The 22,791-nt window shown below is 42.7% G+C and overlaps 1 protein-coding gene across 1 annotated transcript in view; it reads left to right on the plus strand.

Moving 5' to 3' along the window:
• Positions 1-425: 425 nt before the first annotated feature.
• The window catches only part of IDS (iduronate 2-sulfatase), a 24,650-nt gene continuing 2,284 nt past the window's right edge, over positions 426-22,791 (plus strand). The window contains exons 1-8 of the mRNA XM_027847202.1: positions 426-695; positions 1,167-1,303; positions 3,231-3,408; positions 7,139-7,227; positions 10,346-10,546; positions 11,814-11,984; positions 18,098-18,224; positions 20,026-20,199. Of these exons, the coding sequence (XP_027703003.1) occupies positions 545-695; positions 1,167-1,303; positions 3,231-3,408; positions 7,139-7,227; positions 10,346-10,546; positions 11,814-11,984; positions 18,098-18,224; positions 20,026-20,199 (1,228 nt within the window). The 5' untranslated portion in view covers positions 426-544. The remainder of the gene's footprint in view (positions 696-1,166; positions 1,304-3,230; positions 3,409-7,138; positions 7,228-10,345; positions 10,547-11,813; positions 11,985-18,097; positions 18,225-20,025; positions 20,200-22,791) is intronic.

The following is a 22,791-nucleotide window of genomic DNA, read 5'->3' on the forward strand; positions in this document are numbered from 1 at the left end:
GGCCGGTGCTCTATCCACTGTGTCACCTAGCTGCCTCAAAATAACTCAAGCTGCATTTATTTCTCAGTGTGTGGGATGCCTGGAGTGTGTGTAGTCTAAAGTGGATCACGGAAGCGCTGGTTCGCTCTTTCTCCCGGGTTGGCCGGCCGGCCTGCCGGGGCCTCACTCACTTTTGGCTGCTGAGTTCTGGCGCCCAGGTCCTGCCTGCACTGGCTCCCGGTTGGTTCGGGGGCAGAGCCGGAGGCCTCCTTTTCTCCCTCCAACCTCTTCCACCCGGTGTACGGGAGATCAGGAAAGACACGCCTTCTTTTTTTCAACCCGACAGGACTCTGAACTGCTCCAGTTCGGACCCATTTCCCGGTGGCCATGGAGGGCACAGGGCGCAAGCGCAGGCGCAGTCCGGGTGGGCGGAGCCAACCAAGTTCACTATAAAGGGTGCGCGTTCAGCACCGCCTCTTGAGTATCCCCTCGAGATTGAAAAAGAAAGGTTCGTTTTTGGGGGTAACGCGGGGAGACCCAGGCCGGGACCAAGGGCGAGAAAAAGATGACGATGCGAAACCCGGGCCTGTCGTGGCTGGGCCTCGCGGTTTCGCTGGCCTTCGCGCGTCCCCTGCTGAGCGCTCCTCCAACGGAAGGCCCGGGGTACGCGGCACCAGAGGATCCGCTGGATTCGGCCGGGCTCGGCTCGTTGAAAGGTGCTGCGGCCGAGCCCGGGCCCCGAGGGACGGGGGGCAGGGAGGTGCGCCACGGGACGGGTGCCTTTGGACCCGAACCGAGGAAACAGGGCCCCGAGGCTCCGCCCCCTCCCGGTCTGGGCTGTCCCTCTCCTCTCCTCCTCTCTTCTCTCCCCCTTTCCCTTGCCCTCTTCTCACCCGGTTAGCAGGAGGGGCTGCCTTCCTCTTCACCACATCTCTGGGCTCTGCCCCAGCACCTCTCTCCTGCCCCTCCCCCTCCATTCCCCCTCTCCCTTCTGCCCTGATGCCCCGCCCCTCTAGGCTAGCTTCCTCCCCACCTCCTCTCCTTGGGATTAAGAGTTTATTAAAGACAGTTTGAGAGATTCAAGACTTTTGTTGTTGGGTCATTCAATCTGACCTCCAGGGAATAAAACTTGTTAAAAGTTAGGGCTGAGAAAATAATAGATGTCATCCTTTCTTCCTTCCACTTAGATGGCCTGAATGTTCTCTTGATCATCGTGGATGACCTTCGGCCTGCCCTAGGCTGCTATGGAGAGGCTCTCGTGAAATCTCCAAACATTGATCAGCTGGCCTCTCGTAGTGTGGTGTTCCAAAACGCCTTTGCCCAAGTACGTTAATAGAACTGTTAGTCATTCGTGGATTTCTATAAATTGGCCACCCTGCAGACTTGTGATCATTTCAGTCCCCAAGCTCAAACTATAAAGTGGTGCTGAAATAAAATGTAAAAGTGACTGGTTCAATTGGGTTTGAAGGAATTTCTAAAGAATATTAACTCTCACTTCTGAAGGTAGTCAGATCTTTATGATCTTTTTCAAGAAACTGAAACTGGGACCATTTACATGGGGGGAAATTTGCTATGGCAGGGATGTGTGTGTTACAACATGAAAATGTCATTATGGTATTATTCCAGTTGTCTCCTACAGTTCTGGAATGAGAGTGGGGTCTGGTGGAAAGAGCCCTGAATTTGTTGTCAGAGGATCTGGATTCAAATCTCCACTCTGCTACCTACTACTTGAGACCTTAGACAAATTACTTAATCTCTCTGGGACTCAGTTTCCACATCTGTTAAAGGAAGGAGGTTGGACAAGATGACTGCTGAAGTCTCTCCTTGCTCTAAATCCATGACTCCAAGTAAATCTGCTAAATCACTTGGTTTTGGTCTATATGAGTTGTTGGATAGGTGGAGGGACCTTAAGTTGAAGATGGGGCAATCCTTCTGTAACTTGGTTTTGCAGTATTATCTGTGTAGTTACACAACTGATTATGTGTCCTAAATGGTTCTTCAGTCCAGGTCTGAGGCCATCTGTCTGTCAGGCAGCTAGGTGGTGCAGTAGATAGAGCACTGATCCTGGAGTCAGGAAAATTCTTGAGTTCAAACCTGACCTCAGACACTTACTAGCTGGGTGACCCTGGACAAGTCTCTTAACAGCTGGCTGCCTCAGTTTCCTCAACTGTAAAATGGGGACAATAGTAGCACCTACCTCCCAGGGTTGTTGTAAGGATCAAATAAGATAATATTTGTAAACAGTGCTTAGCAGGGTACCTGGCACATAGTAGGTGCTTATTAAATGCTTATTTCCTTCTTTCTGTTCCTTTTTTTTTTTTTTGGTGAGGCAATTGGGGTTAAGTGACTTGCCCAGAGTCACACAGCTAGTGAGTGTTATGTGTCTGAGGCCAGATTTGAACTTAGGTCCTCCTGATTCCAGGGCCAGTGCTCTACTGCACCACCTAGTTGCCCCTTCTATTCATTCTTACACTGCAATATCTCTCAAATAATTTTGCCCACTTCTAAATAAGTGCTCATTTGAACTACTCTCTGACTTAATTTGAAAACTTGTTGTAGTCATCCTAATGACCTTTGGTTTCTGAACTAGAAAAAGGTTCTCTAAAGCAGGACTTCTTAAACTTTTTCCACTTCTGACCCCTTCAGTCAGAGACTCAGTTTAAGAAGCCCTGCTCTGAAGTCCCTGCCTGAGCAAGAAGGCAGGGCTTCTCACAGAGAAGGGATGTTACAGTGCCTGGCACATAGAGGAACTTAATAAATATTTATTGAATGAAGAAATGAATGAATGTTGCTGGACACTCTGTAAGTCAGCTGACTTGCTCCTGAGCCTTTGGGGAGCTTAGCTAGTTTCACCTAATAGGCAGGATCCTACAGTGCTGTTAAATTACGGAGCCAGTTTTTGATTGACTAGTAAAAAGTCATTTCTTGCCAGTGACATAATTTAATGACATTGAGAAGTAACCAAGCCACTTAAGGTGTCACACATATAGATGTGTGACATGTTAGAGTGCTGCCTTTGATATTAGACTCAAGTGATGATTCATAGTATTTTAGCTTGAGTTACTAAATTCAGAACATTTGTATAGTTAGGCCAGACACTTTTATTTCTGGGGACGGAGCAGGTAAGAGTTCTGTATGACCTAAATGCTTTTTATCTCAACTTAGCAGACTGCATGACAAAGCTTCACTAGTGGCCCAGGAAATTATTTACTTCTTCAACGCTCTTATGTCGTTTTGTTTCCTCTTAACAGCAAGCCGTCTGTGCCCCGAGTAGGGTGTCTTTCTTAACTGGTCGGAGACCCGATACTACCAGAGTGTATGACTTCAATTCCTACTGGAGAGTCCATTCGGGAAACTATTCTACAATCCCTCAGTATTTCAAGGAGAATGGCTACGTGACTTTGTCAGTTGGAAAAGTGTTTCACCCTGGTACTGTATGTTTTCAATGCCCATGAAGTCAAAGCTTTTCCTTTTTTCTTTCTAAGTGTTTCAGTGAGAAATTCTTACTTTTGCACAAGAACTCATCTGGTTTCGTAAGGACTGGTTGTGATTTCTTGGTAGTCACTTTTAAATACAGATCATACAAGTGAGTCAGGCAACCTGGGTTCTAGTCCTAGCTTGGCTGCTCACTAGCAATATGACATCATTTCACCTCTATTGGACTCAGTTTCCTCATCTGCAAATGAGAATTTTTAGACTGGAGTTTTCCAAGCTGATTGAAATGCAGTATATGGGGGCTTGAATTGATGGAACCCATAAATTCTGGTCTGGGAATGGAGACTATTCTCAGTATAAAGGGGGTGAGGGTACCTGGGAAATTTTGAAGCAGAACAGAAATTTGAGCTTCATATCTAAAAATTGTCCTACATAAAAAAATGTTGAGACATACATATTTGGATATGTATTTCACAGGTTAGAGGAAAAATATTGATAGTGCTAAAATTCTCAAGGAACCCTTAACCATACCATGTGGAATGACAGGGCTCGGCAGAATGCAGTTTCAGAAAAATTGGCCTACGTGATCACTAAAGATCCTTCCAGTTATTGGATGGTTTTATGCAACGTCAAAGCCTGTGGAGGCTTTGGGTGAGTTAGTTTTGGTCTCTTAGCATTAAGGAAGCACTATATTTATGAAGGGGCTGCTGCTATATGCTTGATAATTGCCTCATCCTGGCTCTAAATTTTATGTAATTGAATTATTTATGGAATTGCCTTTGACTCTGGTGTAATGTGGGGCAGCTAGATGGCACTGCAGTGGATAGAGCACTGGCCTAGAGTCAGGAAGACTCATCTTCCTGAGTTCAAATCCGGCCTTGGACATTTACTAGCTGTGTGACCCTGAGCAAATCACTTCATGCTGTTTGCCTCAGTTTCCTTATCTGTAAAATGAGCTGGAGCAGGAAACGGCAAACCTTTCGAGTATCTTCGCCAAGAAAATCCCAAATGGGGTCACGAAGAATTGGACATAGCTGATTTGACTGAATGGTAACTGGTGTAATGTGGATTTTGAGGTTCTGAGGGAATACCTTATTAAATACGAGGAGTTCTTGGTATCTTAGAAAAGGGATCTCAGACACAGTATAATGTCCTATCTGTTTATGAAAAAGAATACACTCTATGAGCAGCATTCTCGACAAGTGGGTGTCAGCCTTGACTTGATTCTTTCTATCCTACTTACTGAATCTTTGCCCATTCTGTTTTTATGACGGTAAAGGGGCTCTGCCTCTTCCCTTTGCGCTTTGTTTAGAAACAGAATTTGATGTAGATGTGTAGAGTTGGATGTGATGCTGGTATTAGCACTGATTTGGAATACTTTTTCCACAAAAGGGGAAATTGAAACTTTAGAGCTGCTTAGCCACCAAGTGGGAAATCTGGAGCATAGCATAGTGTACTCTTGAATTTTTTTTTTCTTTTTGCTAGGCAATGGGGGTTAAGTGACTTGCCCAGGGTCACACAGCTAGTGAATGTCACATGTCTGAGGCTGGATTTGAACTCAGGTCCTCCTGACTCCAAGGCCGGAACTCTTATCTACTGTGCCATCTAGCTGCCCCCCCCTTTTTGAAAATTTTTTTAGTGTACTCTTTAAAAACTGCTTTTAACTGTAACATTATCAATATAGCTAATTAAACTTACACTTTTACATCAATTGATTTCAGTGCATAAAATGTAAGTTTTTCAGTCATTTTCTCTTATACTGTTCTTACTTTTTTTTTGCTTTGCATTATTTTTGGGGTGATTTGTGATAAAAATGTATTTATATTCGTCATGCTTATTTTACCTAATTACGTTTCAAGAGTCTGTAACATCAGTGAGCCGTAATTTAACCATTCCCCTATTTTTTAATATTTTGATTCCTTCCAGGTTTTTGTTGCTATTGAATATTGTCTTTGAATGGGTAGCTTTCTTTGTTTTTGATAACTTTCAGGGTATGTTCCCAATGATGGAGTCAAAGGTTTATGATTCTTTTTGTAATGTTACTGTGTACTGCCAGTTTTTTTTGCTTGTGAATATTTCCTTCCCTAGTGCTGCTCTCCCTTTGAAGTTCTCTTTTTTTTTTCCTGTACTCATCTATTTCCCATTTGAACTTCATGTATTTCTGTACAAAACGGGTGTGTTGTGTTTTTTCAAGCTTTGCTTACCTGGTTCTTGTGAGTTCCATTTCCCTCACCTCTCTGGATGTAAACTCTTGGCACACCCCAGTTGTGAAAAATAGTTCCTCCCTCTTCCTTATTTCCTCACTAGTGTATTTCTTTTCTCCTCTCTTTTGTTTTCTCCCTTCAAACCAGCCCTACATTTGTCTTTATTCCTTCTGTGAGCCTTGAAGGGAGTGGGATTCTGACAGGACTATTGACCTTTCTACCATTATTAGAATGTAAGCACTTGTTCTTCATTTAACACCTTCCTGTTGTTCAAGTGTATTTATCTTTCTAGGCTTCTCTTATCTCTTGTGTTTGCATTTTATAGATTATACCCAGCTCTATTGGTTTTTTCTTTGGGGATGCTTGAAAGTTTTCCCTTGCTTTCAAGATCCATTTTTTTCTCTTGGATTATTCATAGTTTGGCAGCAAACAATTATTTTCAATTGTAAGTTTTTTTCTTTTGCCTTTTGGTATATTGTATTCCAAGATTTCCTTTTTAAATGTAGTTGTCATGTAGTCATGTGATTCTGACTGTGGTTCCTTGGCCCTTGAATTCTTTCTGGCTGCTAGCAATATTTTTCATTTGACATGGAAAGTCTAGATTTTGTTCTGCCATTTCTAGAGGTTTCAATCTGATGTTTCTTTGAGAAAGTGACAAGTAGGATTCTTTCTATTTTCACTTTGTCCTCTGGTTCTAATAAATGTGAGCAGTTTTTGTGATTTCTTGAAAGACATACAGGTTTTCTGTTTGATCATGGTTTGAAGGGCATCGGAGGATGTTTAAATGATCTCTCCTTGACCTGTTTCCCAAGTTAGTTGTTTTTTTATAATAGATACCTCACATTATTTTAATTTTTCAGTCTTTTGACTTTGTTCTAATATTTCTTGTTGTCTTATTGAATCCTTGAGTTTGCACTATTCAGCACTGTGATTTGTGTTTTGGTTTTTTTTTTTATGGCTCTTTGTTTAGGAGCATCTACTATGCTCTCTTGTTTTCAGATGCCCTCCTATTTGTTCTTTGGCGGGCCCTAGCTGTTTCCTTTAAATATGGCTTATGGTCTGCTTGCTCCAGGAAGACATGACTAACCTCAGTCTGCACTGATAATTCCTTTCATTTGTGCAGAGTCTCTTCTGCATTGTTTACTAGTTTATTGTCAGCACATTTATCAAGTCTCTGCAACTAGATTGTAAATTATTTGAGCTTAGGGACTTTTTTCTACTTTTTTTTTTTAAATCCCGTATAGTGTTTTCATAGGGCTGAGCACCCAATAGGTGCTTAACAAAAGCTCAGTTGATTTGGATGTAGGTATGAGGAAGTGAATCTCTTTATAGAATTTAGAACTGGAAAGGGACATTAGAGATCATCTGGTCTAGTCTCTACCCTGCCCCACTGTCATTCTTAAAAATGAGGAAATAGACCCAGAGAGGAGAAGGAAGGGCTTTTCCATTTGTGTACAAAGTCTTATTTTTCTGGACCTTGGTAGAATTCTGTTTAACATTTTTTAAAATTTTTCTTCAAGGAATTTCTTCTAACCACAGCGATGATTTTCCATACAGCTGGTCAGTTCCACCTTTTCATCCGTCCTCTGAACAGTATGAAAATAGCAAGGTAAAGATGTCCACAAGTCAACATTTTGAAGAGTACTGGCTTTTCTTCTTGTGTAGAAACAGAGTGCTTGGGCTAAGTCCAATGTACATTTTATTTTATACATCTTTTAAAGTTTATGATACAACTAAATGCTGATTTTATGTAAATGTATGTGTATACTTATCCACATACATATATACATATATATATATGTATGTATAATTCTATATGTAGGCAGCTTTGCTTTGAAAGCAAAAACATAGTACCTCCCTAGCCTTTTTTTTTTTTTAGCTTTTTTTAAAGTGCGGGTCCAACCACATCCAAACCCCCCCCCCCCCCCCAAAAAAAACACTCTAGTAGTTCACTGTCACGTCCAGGATCAAATATAAAATCTTTTTGGGGTTTAAAGCCCTTTTTAACCTAGCCTATCCTAGCATTCCCCTCCCCCCACCTCCTTGTTATTTCTTGAATAAGACACTTCATTTCTCGGCTCTGGGCATTTTCATTCTCACTTGTCTGTAATGTTCTCCCTCCTCATCTCCACCTCTTTGTGTTCCTGGCTTCCTATGAATCCCAGCTAAAATCCCACCTTCTACAGGAAGCCTTTGCCACTCCCTCGTAATTCTACTATCTTCCCTCTACTGATTATTTCCTATTTATCTCATATATATCTATATATCTTGTTTGCATTCTGTCTCCCCCATGAGACTGTGAGCTGTCTTTTGCCTTTCTTTGTATCTCCAGCACTTAGCACAGTACCTGACACATAGTAGGTACTTAATAAATGCTTGTTGACTGACTGGCCATCAGATCAGACCCAAAGGCAGCTATATTCTAAAGGATGCTAGAAACGCTGTAAAATCTTTGCATGACAGTCTAGTCTACAGTAAAATCCTGTGAGTGGAACTGTGATGGTTATGGAAATGAATAAACCATAGTCCTTGGCCTCAAGGTACTGACTGACAACCCAAAGGAGAAGATGATGTCTTTACAAATCACTAGATTTGTTTATAATCAGCAGTTTATAATTGTTGTGAGAGGTAAATAGGAAGGTCTTTATCTTAACATATTGAAGTGTTGTTATATTGATATGTTAACATATCTTAACATATTAAAAAGTCCTGTTGCCAGATAGTTTACACACATTTAGAGAGCTGGATATGGAAAACAGCCGGTATGTGAAGAAATAGAGCTCTTCAATGGGTCTTTTTCCCCTTAGTTAACATAAGGGAGTTCATCATTAAGGTCACTTGTAGCTCTAGCGCAATGGGAGAAAAGTAAGGGGTTGAAGTCAACTTTTTTTAGTTTGGAGAAACAAGAGATCTATACTAAGGGCCAAACCTGAGTGATCATAATTAGAAGTTAAATTAGAAAATCAAATGGAGTTCTGGGAAAAACAACTTTGCCCAGAAAAGTTTTGAAGGATAATGGCTTTTTTTTCCCTTCCCCTTTCCCCTTCCCCCTTCCCTTTCCCCTTTCCCTTTTCCCCTGAAGTGTGACATAGTAATGCCATCCTACTTCCTTTTTTGGAGGGTTTCATTAGTATCTCACTGCCTTCTAGGCCTTACCTAAAGACACTGGGTCTGGAGACAAGAAAACAAAGAGTTTTGTAGAAGCAGTGGCCTCATCAGTGTGACTGACATAGGGTGTGTACACACTGAACATTACTGTTGATGCAGCAAGATTGTGAAACTGACTTCTTGTATTCAGGAGAAAAGTAGTCTGTGTCAGTCAACAAGCATTATTAAGCCTTTACGGTGTGCCAGGCACTGTGCTCAGCACTGATGACACACAAAAAAGGCAAAAACATTGTCCCTGCCCTCAGAGAGCTTCAACTGGAGGCAGACTACATGCAAATAATGATGTACTACAAGATATATACGATATAAATGGGAGGTCATCTCCGCAGGAAGGAACTAGGGGGAGGGGAAGGGAAGCTTCCTGTAGAAAGTGAGGTTGGAGATAAGTCTTGAAGGAAGCCAGGGATGTCAGCAGGCAGAGGTGAGGAGAGAGAGCATTCCAGGCATAGAGGACAGCCAGAGAAAAGACCTGGAATCAATAAATGGAGTGTGAGGAAGAGCAGAGAGACCAGTTTCACTGGACCATAGAGTTTGTAGATTTGAAACGTGGGCAAGGGGCAGGTTCTGAAGGAAGGGCTTTAAATGTCAAACAAAGCATTTGCTATTTGATCCTGGAGGTGATAGGGAGCCACTGGAGTTTCCTGAGTATGGCACAGTAGGGTATAGTCTGATCTGGGCTTTAAGAAAATCACTTTGGCAGCCGAGGGGAGGACAGATGGAGTGAGGAGAGATGAGAGCTGGCATTGGAAAATGAGCTTCTGCCTTGTGACTGATTTGGCCTGCAGGGGGAGGCAGCAGTACTTGGTAAAACAGTCTGGTAAATGAAAACAGGAGGTATTCCCTCATACTTGGTTGAAAATCCAGACGTCCCATGAAAGGGGAATGTGACCGATCCTGGTAACTCTGTCCTTGTGGCTTCTTATGTTGTAATCCTTGAGTCACCATTTTTGCCATGTGCACAGATTGTCCAGTTGCACTTTGCTCTGGCTTCCTTTCATCCTCAAGAAGATGAGCAGCAGAAGCTTTAGAAAATCAGCACCTTGTTCAAGGGCATTTGATTTTGTTAGTGTGGGTCCTCCCTTTGCTGATTCAGGAGAGCACCTCAGGAACTTGCTATGGCTGACACATTCCTTACCTGGTATCCAAACTAGTTATGGGCCTCTCCCGGCTTAGCTAGTGTGATCCTTAGACAGCAGATACGTAGCTCATCCCAGGAGGCAAACCTGAAGCTTTTTTAGCTTGCTGTGGCACCAACTGGGTTTTATACTGGGGGCCTAGCTGTGCAGAATCTTTACAATTTGGAGTACCTGGAAGTGAAAGAAATAATTCCTCATTGGAATTTGATTTCTCGTTTGCTTAGCAAATCCCATTACTTGAACGCAGTGATTTGCTGGCACAATGTTCTTTAAGAGTAGTAATAATAATCGGTGACATTTATAAAGTGCTTTTAGGTTTGTAAAGTCCTGGACATACATTATCTCATATGATTCTGTAAACCTTAGTGATTTTTAAATCTATCACCTGATGTTAAAAAAAATCTAAATATTTTGTTCTGAAAGACATGTAAAGGTCAGGATGAAGAACTGCATGCCAACTTGATTTGCCCTGTGGATGTTGCTGATGTGCCTGAAGGAACCTTGCCTGATAAACAAAGCACAGAAGAAGCCATCCGATTACTGGAAAAGATCAGAAAAACCAATAGTCTTTTCTTTCTGGCTGTTGGCTATCATAAACCTCACATCCCATTCAGATACCCCAAGGTAAAGAAGTGGATGAAAATTGTACCTCACCTCATAAGTTTTGGGCTTTTTCTGTTTCTTCCAAAATGATGGCTTGGACGTCTCTCAATGAATTTCTTGAATTACTTTTTGTAAAACAATCATGTTTGGCTAGAAGGCAAGTAACAGAGAAAGACGGGGTTAGGGTAGATTGGAACTTGGTCTGGGGAAGAAGAGAGTAACTTATTTGCTGGTGTCACAATTAATTTTAGATAAAAAAGAAGCAAAAGGAACACATTGTCTGTAGAAAACACATACTGATTTCTTCCGTGGCAAGTCTGTTCAATATTTACTAAGCTGGTAAATATTAGAAGAGATAGCTGAGAGGCCAAATCCAAAAAACAGATTGCAGAGTCGAAGAAACCTCTCAGAATCAGTTCATTTTCTTTTCTTTCCCTGAAGGATTTTATTTTCTTTCTTTGTGCTTAGTGAAAAAAATGTTGGATTTTGACAGTGAGAGAGCCTTAGAGAAGGGTGCCAGAAGCAAAGGCGAGACACAAGAGATAAATGATGGGCCTTGGGAAGCAGTTCTAAGGAAACTAGACTATTCTCAACAGTTGAAGTATTTCTCTGACCTTGGCAGCCCAGATAACTTGAGCTAAAGGAAGTATTGGAACCTTGGACAAACGTCATAGCGTCTATTTTTTTTAAAATAATAGTATATTGTGCCAAAGTGTACTCATTCCAAAACATGACATTTCCCCTATCCCCATTCTTTCCGGGTGACTGAATACTCTATCATTTTCAACTTTTTGGAGAGCATTTCTTATTTGGAAAGGTGTGATCAGAAAGCATGGTCTTACAGTTCTCTAAAATTGTGTTGTTTTCACTGGTCCAAGAGTTTTTGCCTCCATAGCAAGAAGTTTTCTTGACTATATTGTTATTCCTTCCCTACTGCCTCTCACCTTCTCCTTTTTAGCTCTCTTTTTTGCACAGTGAGATGTGAGACAGTGCTTATGTGGGGTTTGTGTTTTTCTGAAGAGCCCTGACTTTGGAAGGCCCTTTCTGCATTTTCCCAGTCTGGGATGGATATAAAAAATGGTCACTGTTTAATTTGTCCATTGGTATTTGAAAGCCTGCATGATGAAAGTACTACTGGTATGATTTGGGGATTTGAGGGCCTAGCCTCAGGACCAAGTTCTCTGATTAAAGTGTTAGCAAAACCAAAAGGGTTAGATATGGGGCTGTTTGAAAAGAAAAAAAGCAGAGAGAAAACATGACAACCCTGTGTGATTATCTTTGCCCCAAGGAATTTCAGAAGCTGTATCCCTTGGAAAATATTACTTTGGCTCCTGATCCTCAGATTCCTGCTGGACTACCTCCTGTGGCATATAACCCCTGGATGGATATCAGGGAGAGGGAAGACGTCCAGGCCTTAAACATCAGTGTTCCCTATGGCCCAATTCCTACAGAGTTTCAGGTACCAAAGACTTTAAAATGTGTTTGGTTGTTTTTTTTTATTACTTGTTTTTTATTGCACAGTCTTTTCTTTCCTACCAACTCCCCCCGTGGAACCCTTCATCGTGACAAAGGAAAATGTGTAAGCAAAACCAGTCACAATAATTGTGACTGACAATAAGTAATAATAATAATAATAATATTAACTACTGGTATTTATATAGTGCTTTAAGGTTTGCAAAGCACTTTGCAATTATTATCTCATTTTATTCTTATAACAACCCTGGGAGGTAGTTGCTATTTTGATCACCATTTTATAGAGGAGGAAACTGAGGCAGATAGGAGTTAAGTGACTTGTCCAGGGTCACACAACTAGGATGTATCTGAGGCTGGATTTAAACTCAGGTTATCCTGACTCCGGGCCTGGTATTATATCCCATGTAGTGCTCAAATAGTACACTTAAACTGCTGTCACCTCCCCCTCCTTGAAAGGAGGCTGGTGTATGTTTTATTATCAGTTCTTCAGGCCCCAAATTGGTCATTAGTTACTCAGAGTTTGACTGCCTTTTAGTGTTGCTTTTAAAAAAAAATTAGTTCTGCTTATGTCACTCTGTTCATACAGGTCTTACAGCGTTTCTCTGAGTTCCTCATATTCTTCATTTCTTATAGCACCATGATTTTCTATTATATTCACGTATCAAGTGACATTCATACCAATAAAGTGCCTCATACAATTCTTGTGAAAAAATCGAGGACATGTGGATGCAATAATATAATTCAATGGCTTCTGAAGTCATTGAATGGCTCACTGTTAATTTGGTAGGAGCTCTCCAGGGGAATGCCTCCAGGGATCTGTACTGTTAAGCATTTTCATTGATGATTTGGATCGAGGTGTAGTGGCATGATTTTGCAGTGCGCAGGCAACACAGTGCCAGGAAGGACAGCTAATACGCTGGCTAAGCAAGTCAGGAGTCAAAAAGATCTTTGCCAGGCTTGAGCACTGGGCTGAATTTAATGAGGTGGCATTATTTAATAGGGACCATTGTTAAGTCTTGCTTGTGGATTTAAAAAAATGAGCTATAAGGGGCAGCTAGGTGGTGCAGTGGATAGAGTACCAGCCCTGGAGTTGGGAGGACCTGAGTTCAAATCTGACCTCAGACACATAACACTTACTAGCTGTGTGATTCTGGGCAAGTCACTTAACCCCAATTGCCTCACCAAAAAAAAAAAAAAAATGAGCCGCACAAGTACAAAATATGTGAGAGACGATTTGTCTGAAAAAGATCCGGATGTTTCACTGCCCAGCAAGCTCAGTATGAGTCAGTAGTGTGATGGGGCAGCCCCCAAAGTTGGTGTGATTCTGAGCTCCATTAAGAGAGATACAGTTGCAGGGCTAAGCGGGTAGTACTGCTGCTATACTCTGCCTCGGTCACCCCATCTCTGGAGTGGTTTTGTGCTCAATTCTGGTGGCTATAGTTGGGGAATAGAAAAACATTGGTGAGTTAGGGACCAGCTATAGTTGGCTTTCTCAGGGAGTTTAGCCGAGAAGAGAAGAGCTATAGGATGACAGCTCGAGGGGATGATGGGATCAAGGAAGGGAGAGACATGGGCGTGTTGATAGGCAGCAGAGAAGGAGCCAGGAGATTGGAGGTGGTGGAAGAGGAGGGACAGAGTGGGAAAGATAGAGGAGGCAGTTGAGATCAAAGATGTATGTAGAAAGGTTTGCCTTGGCGAGGAGAAGGGCATTCATGAATCAGGGGAGAATGAGGCAATGGGGGGAAGATGTTGAAGTGATGTTCGATGAGGGGAGAAGAGGGAGCTCTCTTGAACAGTGGCCTGAATTTTTTCAGTGAAGTGTGAGCTGAGCAGGCAGAGGAGGGTATGCCATGCTAGGCTGGAGGAGGGATGAAAAGGTTCACAGTAGTCACTGGGGTGCCAGCGCACACTGGGAAGAGGGTTACCAGGACAGTGCAGGGCCCTAGGTCCATGTTGTATGGGCATCAGCTGAAGGAACTAGGAATGTTTTTAGCCTGGAGAAGAAAAGACTGAAGGACTCACTAGCTATTTCCAAGTTGTGTTGTTACGTGGAGGAGGTGGAAACTTGCGTCATTTGGCCCCAGAGGGCAGAGCCAGGAGTGCTGGGTTAGAGTTGCACAGTGACAAATTGAGACTTGATGTCAGGAAAGCCTTCCTAACAATGAGAGCCATCAAGAAAGCTGATGGAGGACAGCTAGGTGGCGCTGCAGTGGATAGAGCACCAGGCCTGGCGTCAGGAGGGCCTGAGTTCGAATCCTCAGACCAGATACTTGACAATTACTAGCTGTGTGACCCTGGGCAAGTCACTTAACCCCAATTGCCTTACCAAAAAAAGGGAAAAAAAAAAGAAGACTAATGGGCCATGTGAGGAGGAGACTGAAATCAGACGATCATGTGGCAGGTGCCTATGGCTGGCATTCTTTTTTGGGTATGAGTTATACCAAGTGGTCACTGAGATCCCTTCCAAATCTAAAAGCTGGTGATTGATTCTCTAGCAGCCTATGATTTGAGCCATTCCCTAAGCTATAGGTACCCTATTTTGTTTCTACTTCCAAAGACTCGTCTTAAGGAAGATGATGCTGCTGCCTGAAATGCCCCACATCTGCTTGCTCAGTGTGCCTGTACGTGGGATTTCCAGTATCATGAGAGATTTGGCAGGTTGCTCTTCCATTGTTGCCGAGCCAGATATCCTCACTGCAGGCTCGCCCGTTTGTGAACCCAATGGTACTATCATGTGTGTGCTGGCCACTGGAACAGGGGAAATGAACAAGCAGAAACAAGCAAAAATATAGGCCAGGTTGGTAGTAGGGTGTCTTCAGAAATCCAAAGGCCTGAGACAAATGGCAAAACCAGTTATAGAAGTCCAGATCCACACTGGTAGGCCAATTTTAGCTCAGGAGTCACGACATAGGGAGTATTGTGCCAGGGAACTGGCCTAGTGATTTGTCTGGAGTGACCTGCCTCCCCTCCCCACAAAAGCTTTGGTCTCATGGCAGCTCTTGGTACTCCCTGCCCTGTATTGACTTGTCACAGTGGGCACAGGTGGGGTCCTCTCTGTCCCTTCATGACTCATCTCTACCCATCGGGCCATGGTGCTTGTCCAGAGCCACCAGAAGGGTGGTCCCTTTTGCTTCCTGAAAAATCTCACCCTCCCGCCTAGTTTATTCTGGACAAAATATTGGCAATAACAGAAACAGGTCACGAGGCAGGTTATAAAGTCCTCCCTCTGCCCCTATTCTTAATCCAATCTCCTTATAATAGTGTTGCTTCAAAACAATATGCTCATTATATTTATTTATGCTATCAGAATGAGGAAAAGAATCTGTGGAATAGCTTGGAGCTGGACCCTCTTAGCTCCAAGGACTGACTCTGCCCTGGGGGCTAGAGGTCAGGGTTGGGTGCGTTTGCACTGGCCAGGGCAGCTTGTGGTTTTGTGTAAGGGAGCTGGTAGGCTGTCTGGCTTTAGACTTTCCATCCTCCTCTCCTCCTGGGGTGTGGAGTCGCCTTCCTTAGCGCTTTTTCACTGAGCTTGGGGAGAGAGTATGGGAGACTGAAGCCTTATTTGATGTTATTCTCCTATGTCCACTTAGGTTTGAGCTCCCTATTAACTATTTTTGTTCAGTCCTTTTCAGTCTAGATATCATTCTCCTTGGCATCATGAGACTTGTGTATCCCTTCTCTCCATTGTCCAAGATGGTAGTCCATCCCCGTGGAGCAGTGGGTCCTGCCTTCCTTGTGATCATCCTCCCTTTTTTCCTCCTCAGAATGGCCCAAAGGCCCTCTCAGTTGTGCTCAGCACTCCTCCTCAGCTTTGTCTCATTTATTACAGTGTGCTCTGCCCTCTGGGGATGACCTTCAGTTCCTTTGTCAGTATTTCTAGGTCCCAAGCCAGATAATAAACCTTAGAGCTGGAGGGGCCTTAGAGGTCCTCGGACCATCAGTTTGCAGAGGAGGAGGTGAGCCTCCAGAAAGGAAGTACCTTGGTTCAGCTGACAGCTAATTAGGGTGGAACCAGAGCTACAGTCAGTTCCCCTAACTCTTCCTGAGTTGTTTTTCACTCCACCAAAAGTCTTATTTGTTTGGCCGGCTTCTGGGAGCTGGAAGAATACACAAGCTTGCCAGATAGCAGCAGTAAGGAGCAAATCTACGGGATCAAAGTGACTTTAAAGAATTAAAGGTAAACAGGAATCTTGTTTAGACAGCTAAATTTATCCACGGCTACAGGGGAAACCACCAACATGCACATACTAAGAGCCTCCTTTGGCACATTTGCACTGAACAGAGACCAAAGAAGGCAATCCCTGCTGTTGGGCATGGGGGTGGGAGAGGGAAGAAATATATGGGCAAAATGTGCACGTATATGAGCATATACAAGAGAAATACACATATATTAGAGCATATACAAGATACATCCAATATATTTGGGGGGCACTAGCAGTTGGGAAGGGGATGAGGAGGTTGGTGCTTGAACTGAATTGTGAAAAAATCCAAAGAAGGGCTTCTAGGAGGCAGTGGTGAGAAGGGAGAGCATTGGGGGCATGGCTGGGGATGTCCAAAGGCAGGGAGATGGGAAATGGAGTGTGTGATGTCCTGGGTGATGAATAGGAAAGAGTCCAGTTTGGCTAGACTGTATCATGTGTGAAGGGGAGTAATGTAATAAATAATGATGTTGGAAAGGTAGGTTACTACCAGGTTGTACAGGACTTTAAAAGCCAAACAGGAAAGCTTCTATTTTATTCTAGAGGCAATAGGGAAGGAACCATTGGAGTGTCTGAGCAAGGGAATTAACATGGTCAGATATATACTTAGGGGAAGTCACTTTGGCAGCTCTATGGAGGATGGAATAGAATGGGGTGAGTCTGGAGGCAAGGAAACAAATGAGGAAGCTCTTGTAAATCCAGGCTGGAGGTGATAAGCGCCTGAATCAGGCTGGTGTCCGCGAGGAGTAAAGGAAGGACAAATGCAAATGATATTGTGAAGGTAGAAACGACAGTCTTTGGCAGCTGACTGGATATGCTGGGGCTAGCAAGAGTAAGGAGTCCAGCGTAAATGCTGAGCTCATGAAACTAGGTGACTAGAAGGATCTCGGTACTCTCCACGGAAATGAGGAAGTTTATCTGAGTAGGGAGGAAGGGACTGAGATTTCTTTTGCACGTGTGAATTTGAGATGTGTATGGAAAAACCACCTCAAAATGTCCAATAGGCAGTTGGAACTCAGGAGAGAAGCTGGGACTGGATATATAGGCATGGAAATCATATGCATCGAGATGATAATTAAAACTCTGTGAGCTGACGAGGTCACCAAGTGAGAGAGTATAAAGAGGGAACAGAGGGCCCAGGTCAAAGTCTTCAGGAACTCCCACAGTTGGGGGCGGAGAGGAAAGGACAATGAGAAGGAATGGTCAGACAGTCAAAAGTGAACCAAGAGAGTATCCAGAAGGGGACAGTGGTCAACACTTGTGTCGAGTGTTGCACAGAATCAAAGAAGGATGAGGGCTGAGAAAAAGCCATTCAGATTTGACAATTGAATGATGACTAGTAGCTTTGGAGAGAGCATTTTTCAATTGAGTGATGAAGTCGGAAGCGGATTGCAAAAGGCTTAGAAGAGATTGAAGGGAGAAGTAGGGGCAAGAAGTGTGGATGGTTTTTCCTAAGAGTTGGGTTGAGAGAGATAAGGGACAATAGCTTGAAGGTGTGGTAGCATAATCATGATTTTTCCAGGATGAGACAGACTTTGCCATGTTGGGAGGTGGCATGGAAAGAAGCAGAAAATATGGAGAGATTAAACATTAGGAGGGGGCGTTGATCGAAGTAAAAGTGTGCTAGAAAAGGCAGGATAGGGTGGGCAGAAGGGCCGCCTCTCTGTGAGAGACTCGAGACAGAGAGTTGGGAGTGCTGGCTGATAGAGGTGGGTGAGATGAAGGGGGAGCTTATGGTGAATGGCTTGTGTTTTGTCAGTAAATTCAAGGTAGAAGGATAATAAGGGGGCAGGGAAACTTCTACTGTATTTTAGCAGAGAAAAATAAAGAGCCCAAATTGGGGAGTGGGATATAAGTGAAGTCTGAAATGAGGGATTTTCACTTTTTTTCAAATTTGCAGCGGAAAATCCGTCAGAGTTATTTTGCGTCCATTTCTTACTTGGATTCACAAGTCGGTTACCTGTTAAGTGCTTTGGATGAACTTCAGCTCTCTAACAACACAATTGTTGCCTTTGTATCTGATCATGGTAAGCATTTTGAAGTGTTCTGGGAAGCTATTTGAAGCTCTTGAAATGTTTTCTGGCCTTGGAAACCTCACCTGTGCCCTTGGGTGAGTCGCTCCTCCTTGTGTTTGTGCCATGTACAGCAGAATGCTCCCCCCACTTTGCCAACCTGTAACCACATCTCCTTTGGAGCCAACTTCTTCTCTTAAAGGGAATTATTCACAGCATTTTTTCCCTTTTTTTTCTCACTGAGTTGCTATTGATGAGAAATAGCCCTTCCCTAAAGCGCTGGCCTATGGTCTTTCTAAGCCAAAGAATAGAGGACGCATCAGACTCACAGTGTCACTTTGAAATTGCCCCAAAAGCCAAATGGGCCCATTCCAAGTGGCAAGAACCCCGCAGTGCTCCTGCATGCCCCACTGTGGGGAGTTCCCGTTTCCTCTCATGGCGCTAGCTGGCTTCTTAGCAATTCCAGGATCAAGCATTGTGGAGGGAACTCTCAGATTTCAGTGAAACAATAGTCTGTTCAATTATTCTACTTGTCTATTACATTTGTGCCTACTGAGGAAGATTAGCTATTGTCCCTGAGGCTGTTCAAAGATCAGGTGGAGTTGGTAAGTTAGTAAGGAGTAGTGAAGACACTCATTTGCTAGTTTAGGGCCTTCTGAGTGAGGTCCAGGAATCCTTGGCACGCGTTATGCTCTGAGAGAGGAGGAATTAGTATGAATGTCGATGAATAGTATGTGTGTATACATACACACACATATGCACATACATACCTACATAATATATATAATCTGCATATGTATAATTTACATATATATATATACTTGTGCATGTATATATGCACACATGTATGTATATGTGTATATACACACATGGGGAGTGACAGTTGAAGAATGTATATATATACATACACACATATACACGCAATATAGCCATACACATTCATCAGTTGCCATTTCCTATATATATGCATATATACATACACGTGTATATCTAGAGTTATATACACAAATGCACATGTGCGTGTGTGTTTATGTATATACAGACATATACACACATAATTTCTTAGGCAAGTTTGGGAACTGCAGATAGCATACACTTTATTCAGTGAGGCTTTTTTAATGGCATAGTTTCCTTGTTTAGTTGTGTGACTAAGTACAATTCTTTTTTTCAAAACTGATGAACGACTTAGAGTATCCTTTTTTTTTTTTTGGCAAGGCAGTTGGGGTTAAGTGGCTTGCCCAGAGTCACACAGCTAGTGAGTCTTATGTGTCTGAGGTCAAATTTGAACTCAGGTCCTCCTGACTCCAGGGCCGGTGCTCCATCCACTGTGCCACCTAGCTTCCCATTAGAAGATATCCAACTTAGAGTATTCTAGCCATTTTTTAAAAAGTTTTGTAGTTAGGTTGAGTAAAGCAGCTGGAAGCAGAAGTTGCATTTTGTCATTAAGCTATGACCCAGTAGAAAAAAAGAAACCCTTAGTTGATAATTTCTTGTTTTTACTTCTTTGGAAACGTGGGCTCTCCTCTGGTCATTCCTTCAATACCTGTCTTCACTGAAGTCTCCCCCCTCTCCAGTGCTTCTTCATGGCATTGGAGGGGACCCTCTGTCAATGGCATATCAATTCTGGCACTTCCTGGCAAGCCAGAAAGGCAGAATGCCTTGGAGAACCGTGATGAGACGTTGGAGGGGGACTTCAGCGGAGACATAACAGAAAATAGTGTTGAAATTGAGCCTACCGTGATGTAATTCTACCTGTGTGTGTATGTTTTTTTTTTGTCTCTGGGTGTCTGTGTAACTTGTGTTTCTTATTGTCCAGGATGGGCTCTGGGTGAACATGGAGAATGGGCCAAGTACAGCAATTTTGATGTAGCCACTCAAGTGCCCTTGATGTTTTATGTCCCTGGAAAGACTGCTCCATTTACTTCTCCTGGAGAGAAGCTTTTTCCTTACATTGATCCCTTTGACTCAACATCAGACGTGATGGTTCCAGGTACAAAAGATAAGTCTTGTAAAGTAAAACTTAATTACTCTATTATTATAATTCTGCCTTTTCATTTATATAGCACCTTATAGGATTGTTCCAGTCTGTCAAGACATCTGTGAATCCTGATTTTATTTTTTACATGATGTTAGCTATTTCTCCCCACCTTTGTGTCATCTGCAGATTTAGTCATTGTGCCTTTCATGTCATCATCCAAATCATTGGTTAAACAAGTCGAACAGCACAGGGCCTAAGAAAGAGAGCTTGGGACATACTGCTAGACACTACCTCCTCTCCCCTTCTCCACCCCTCATTAATCAATAGTTGTTCAGCCAGTTGCAAATCCATGTTAACAGTACTGTTACTCAGCCAATTTTTTCATATATTCTCAGATATCATGGGAAACTCTGTGAAATGACTCATGGAATCCTGTAATTAGAAGGGCCCTCAAAGATGATCTAGGTGGATCCACATCTTAAAGAACAAATCCTTTTATTAAAAGGATTATTATTATTTATTAAAATTTGGATTCAGAGGCAGCTAGGTGGCACAGTGGATAGAGCACTGGTCCTGGAGTCAGGAGGACCTGAGTTCAAATCCGGCCTCAGACACATAACACTTACTAACTGTGTGACTCTGGGCAAGTCACTTAACCCCAACTGCCTTGCCAAAAAAAAAAAAAAATTGGATTCAGTCAAAAGGCCGCACTTAAGGATCTAGAAAGCCACATGTGGCCTCAAGGCTGCAAGTTCCCCGCTCCTGATCTAGATGCTTTCATCTTACTTTCCTGTCTAAGATTATTCTGTATTGTATAGCTCTTTGAAAGAGTTTAGAATCTTCTTAAAACCCAGGGAAGCAAAGGATAAGATTATTAGACTCTGGGAATCAGGAGACTTCTTGAATTCTAGTCTCGAGTCTACTATTAACTTGCTCTGTGACCTTGGACAAATCATATGATCTCAGAGCCTCAGTTGTTTCATCTAAAATGAAGGAGTTGATCTACTTGATTCTTTTTTATTTCTGTGATACCTCTTTGAGACCTTGGTAAAAATCTCTATAGTTAATCATATTTCTGTAATTCTGTAAAGTTTTCGAAGTACTTTACCACAACAGTGGCTTAAGTGTTCACTCCATTGAACATACTGTGAAAGTGAGGCTCCTAGCATTGGAGTGATTTGCCTAAGATCACATAGTAAGTTCTCAAGCCTGGATCTGAACCCAGTTTGTCTCAGTTCAAGGTCTCGGAACTGCGCTAAGTAGTTGAGGGAGAAAGGGATACTGAAAAATTATAATATAATATAAAATTCCTACCCTTAAGGAGCCTATAATCTAATCAAGAGTTAAGACCGACATGATTATGATAAATTTATTTAGGTGCAAAATTGTGTTAAGTAGGAAATTAGTAGATATTCTTAGAACTTTAGAGACAAGGAATAGAGGTCAGGTAGACTACTATCAGAGGCCGAGATGAAACTAGACTGATCTCTTAAAGGCTCGTGGTGATAAATTTGAAGCCAGCTTCCCAGTTCTGAGCATCACCACTCTTGAAGCTTAAGACTCAAAGTAGGTGCTAAAAACCATTTATTGCCATAAATGCTTGTTGGTTGATTGCCATTGAGAAACCAGCTTCCAAATCTAAAGGAAGAAAGTCAAACCGAATAGAAAGGTTTTTAACCTTTGTTTGAGTTACTGGTTTAATTAGACCAGGTGTCCCAAAAGTCTTAGGGCAGGTTTAAGCTTTTTTAAATGCACTCAGACTTTTGGGACACCCTGGACACAAAGCACAAAGTGTGCCGTAACCTATTAACAGGAAATGAATTACACTGTACCTTTAGTTCTAATTTAGTATTTCACTTGGATTTGTAACTTCATTGATACAGATCACAACTCTTCTAACTTAGCAGATGATCTTAGAGAGTCGTGGCCCCAAACTTCATTACCTCAAGACTCATCTGATTAGGAGCCTTTCTGAATTGAGCAAGGTTGGTGCGTAGACCACAGGCATTGGGTCCACCCCTGGGCCCATACATGAAGCCTTTATAGCTTGCTGTAGTTTTAGTCGTGAACCCAAGGTCACCTTCATGCCGCAGTGAGGGATCAGAATAGGACTTGGGTGGATGTCACTTTTACAGAGCTGAGTTTATTCTCCAGGTTTCCCTGTCATCCAGCCGATGGAAGTTGGACCCTTGGGTGAACATCGTGGTCAGGGCCGAGTTTACAGAGAATGCTTCTCTGTGGGCCAGGGCCTAAGTGATTATTCTATTTTCTTTTCAGCTGGGAGGCTTAGTAATTAGTGGGCTTTGGAAGGGTAATAAGTAGGCTTTTAATCCTCACCGATTTAAATCCTCACACAACAAAATTTCAAAGTTTTTATGTAGTTGCAATGTCTTCACTGTAACTTAATAGTTTTTTTTTCTTCTCTTAAAGAGTCACCAGCACTATTACATCATTCATTATCAGTTAGTGTTTACAGTATCCCCTCTCTAATATATTGGTGGTCACTTTGCATTGCTCGAAGAGCAATTGGGAGGGAGTTAGAGGCTGAGATGCCTTTCTTCTCCTCCTCCCCCCCCCCCCCCCCCCCCCCCCCCCCCCCCCCCC

The sequence above is a fragment of the Vombatus ursinus genome, unplaced genomic scaffold, assembly GCF_900497805.2.
Source record: "Vombatus ursinus unplaced genomic scaffold, bare-nosed wombat genome assembly UNPS02015358.1, whole genome shotgun sequence".
NCBI lineage: Eukaryota > Metazoa > Chordata > Mammalia > Diprotodontia > Vombatidae > Vombatus > Vombatus ursinus.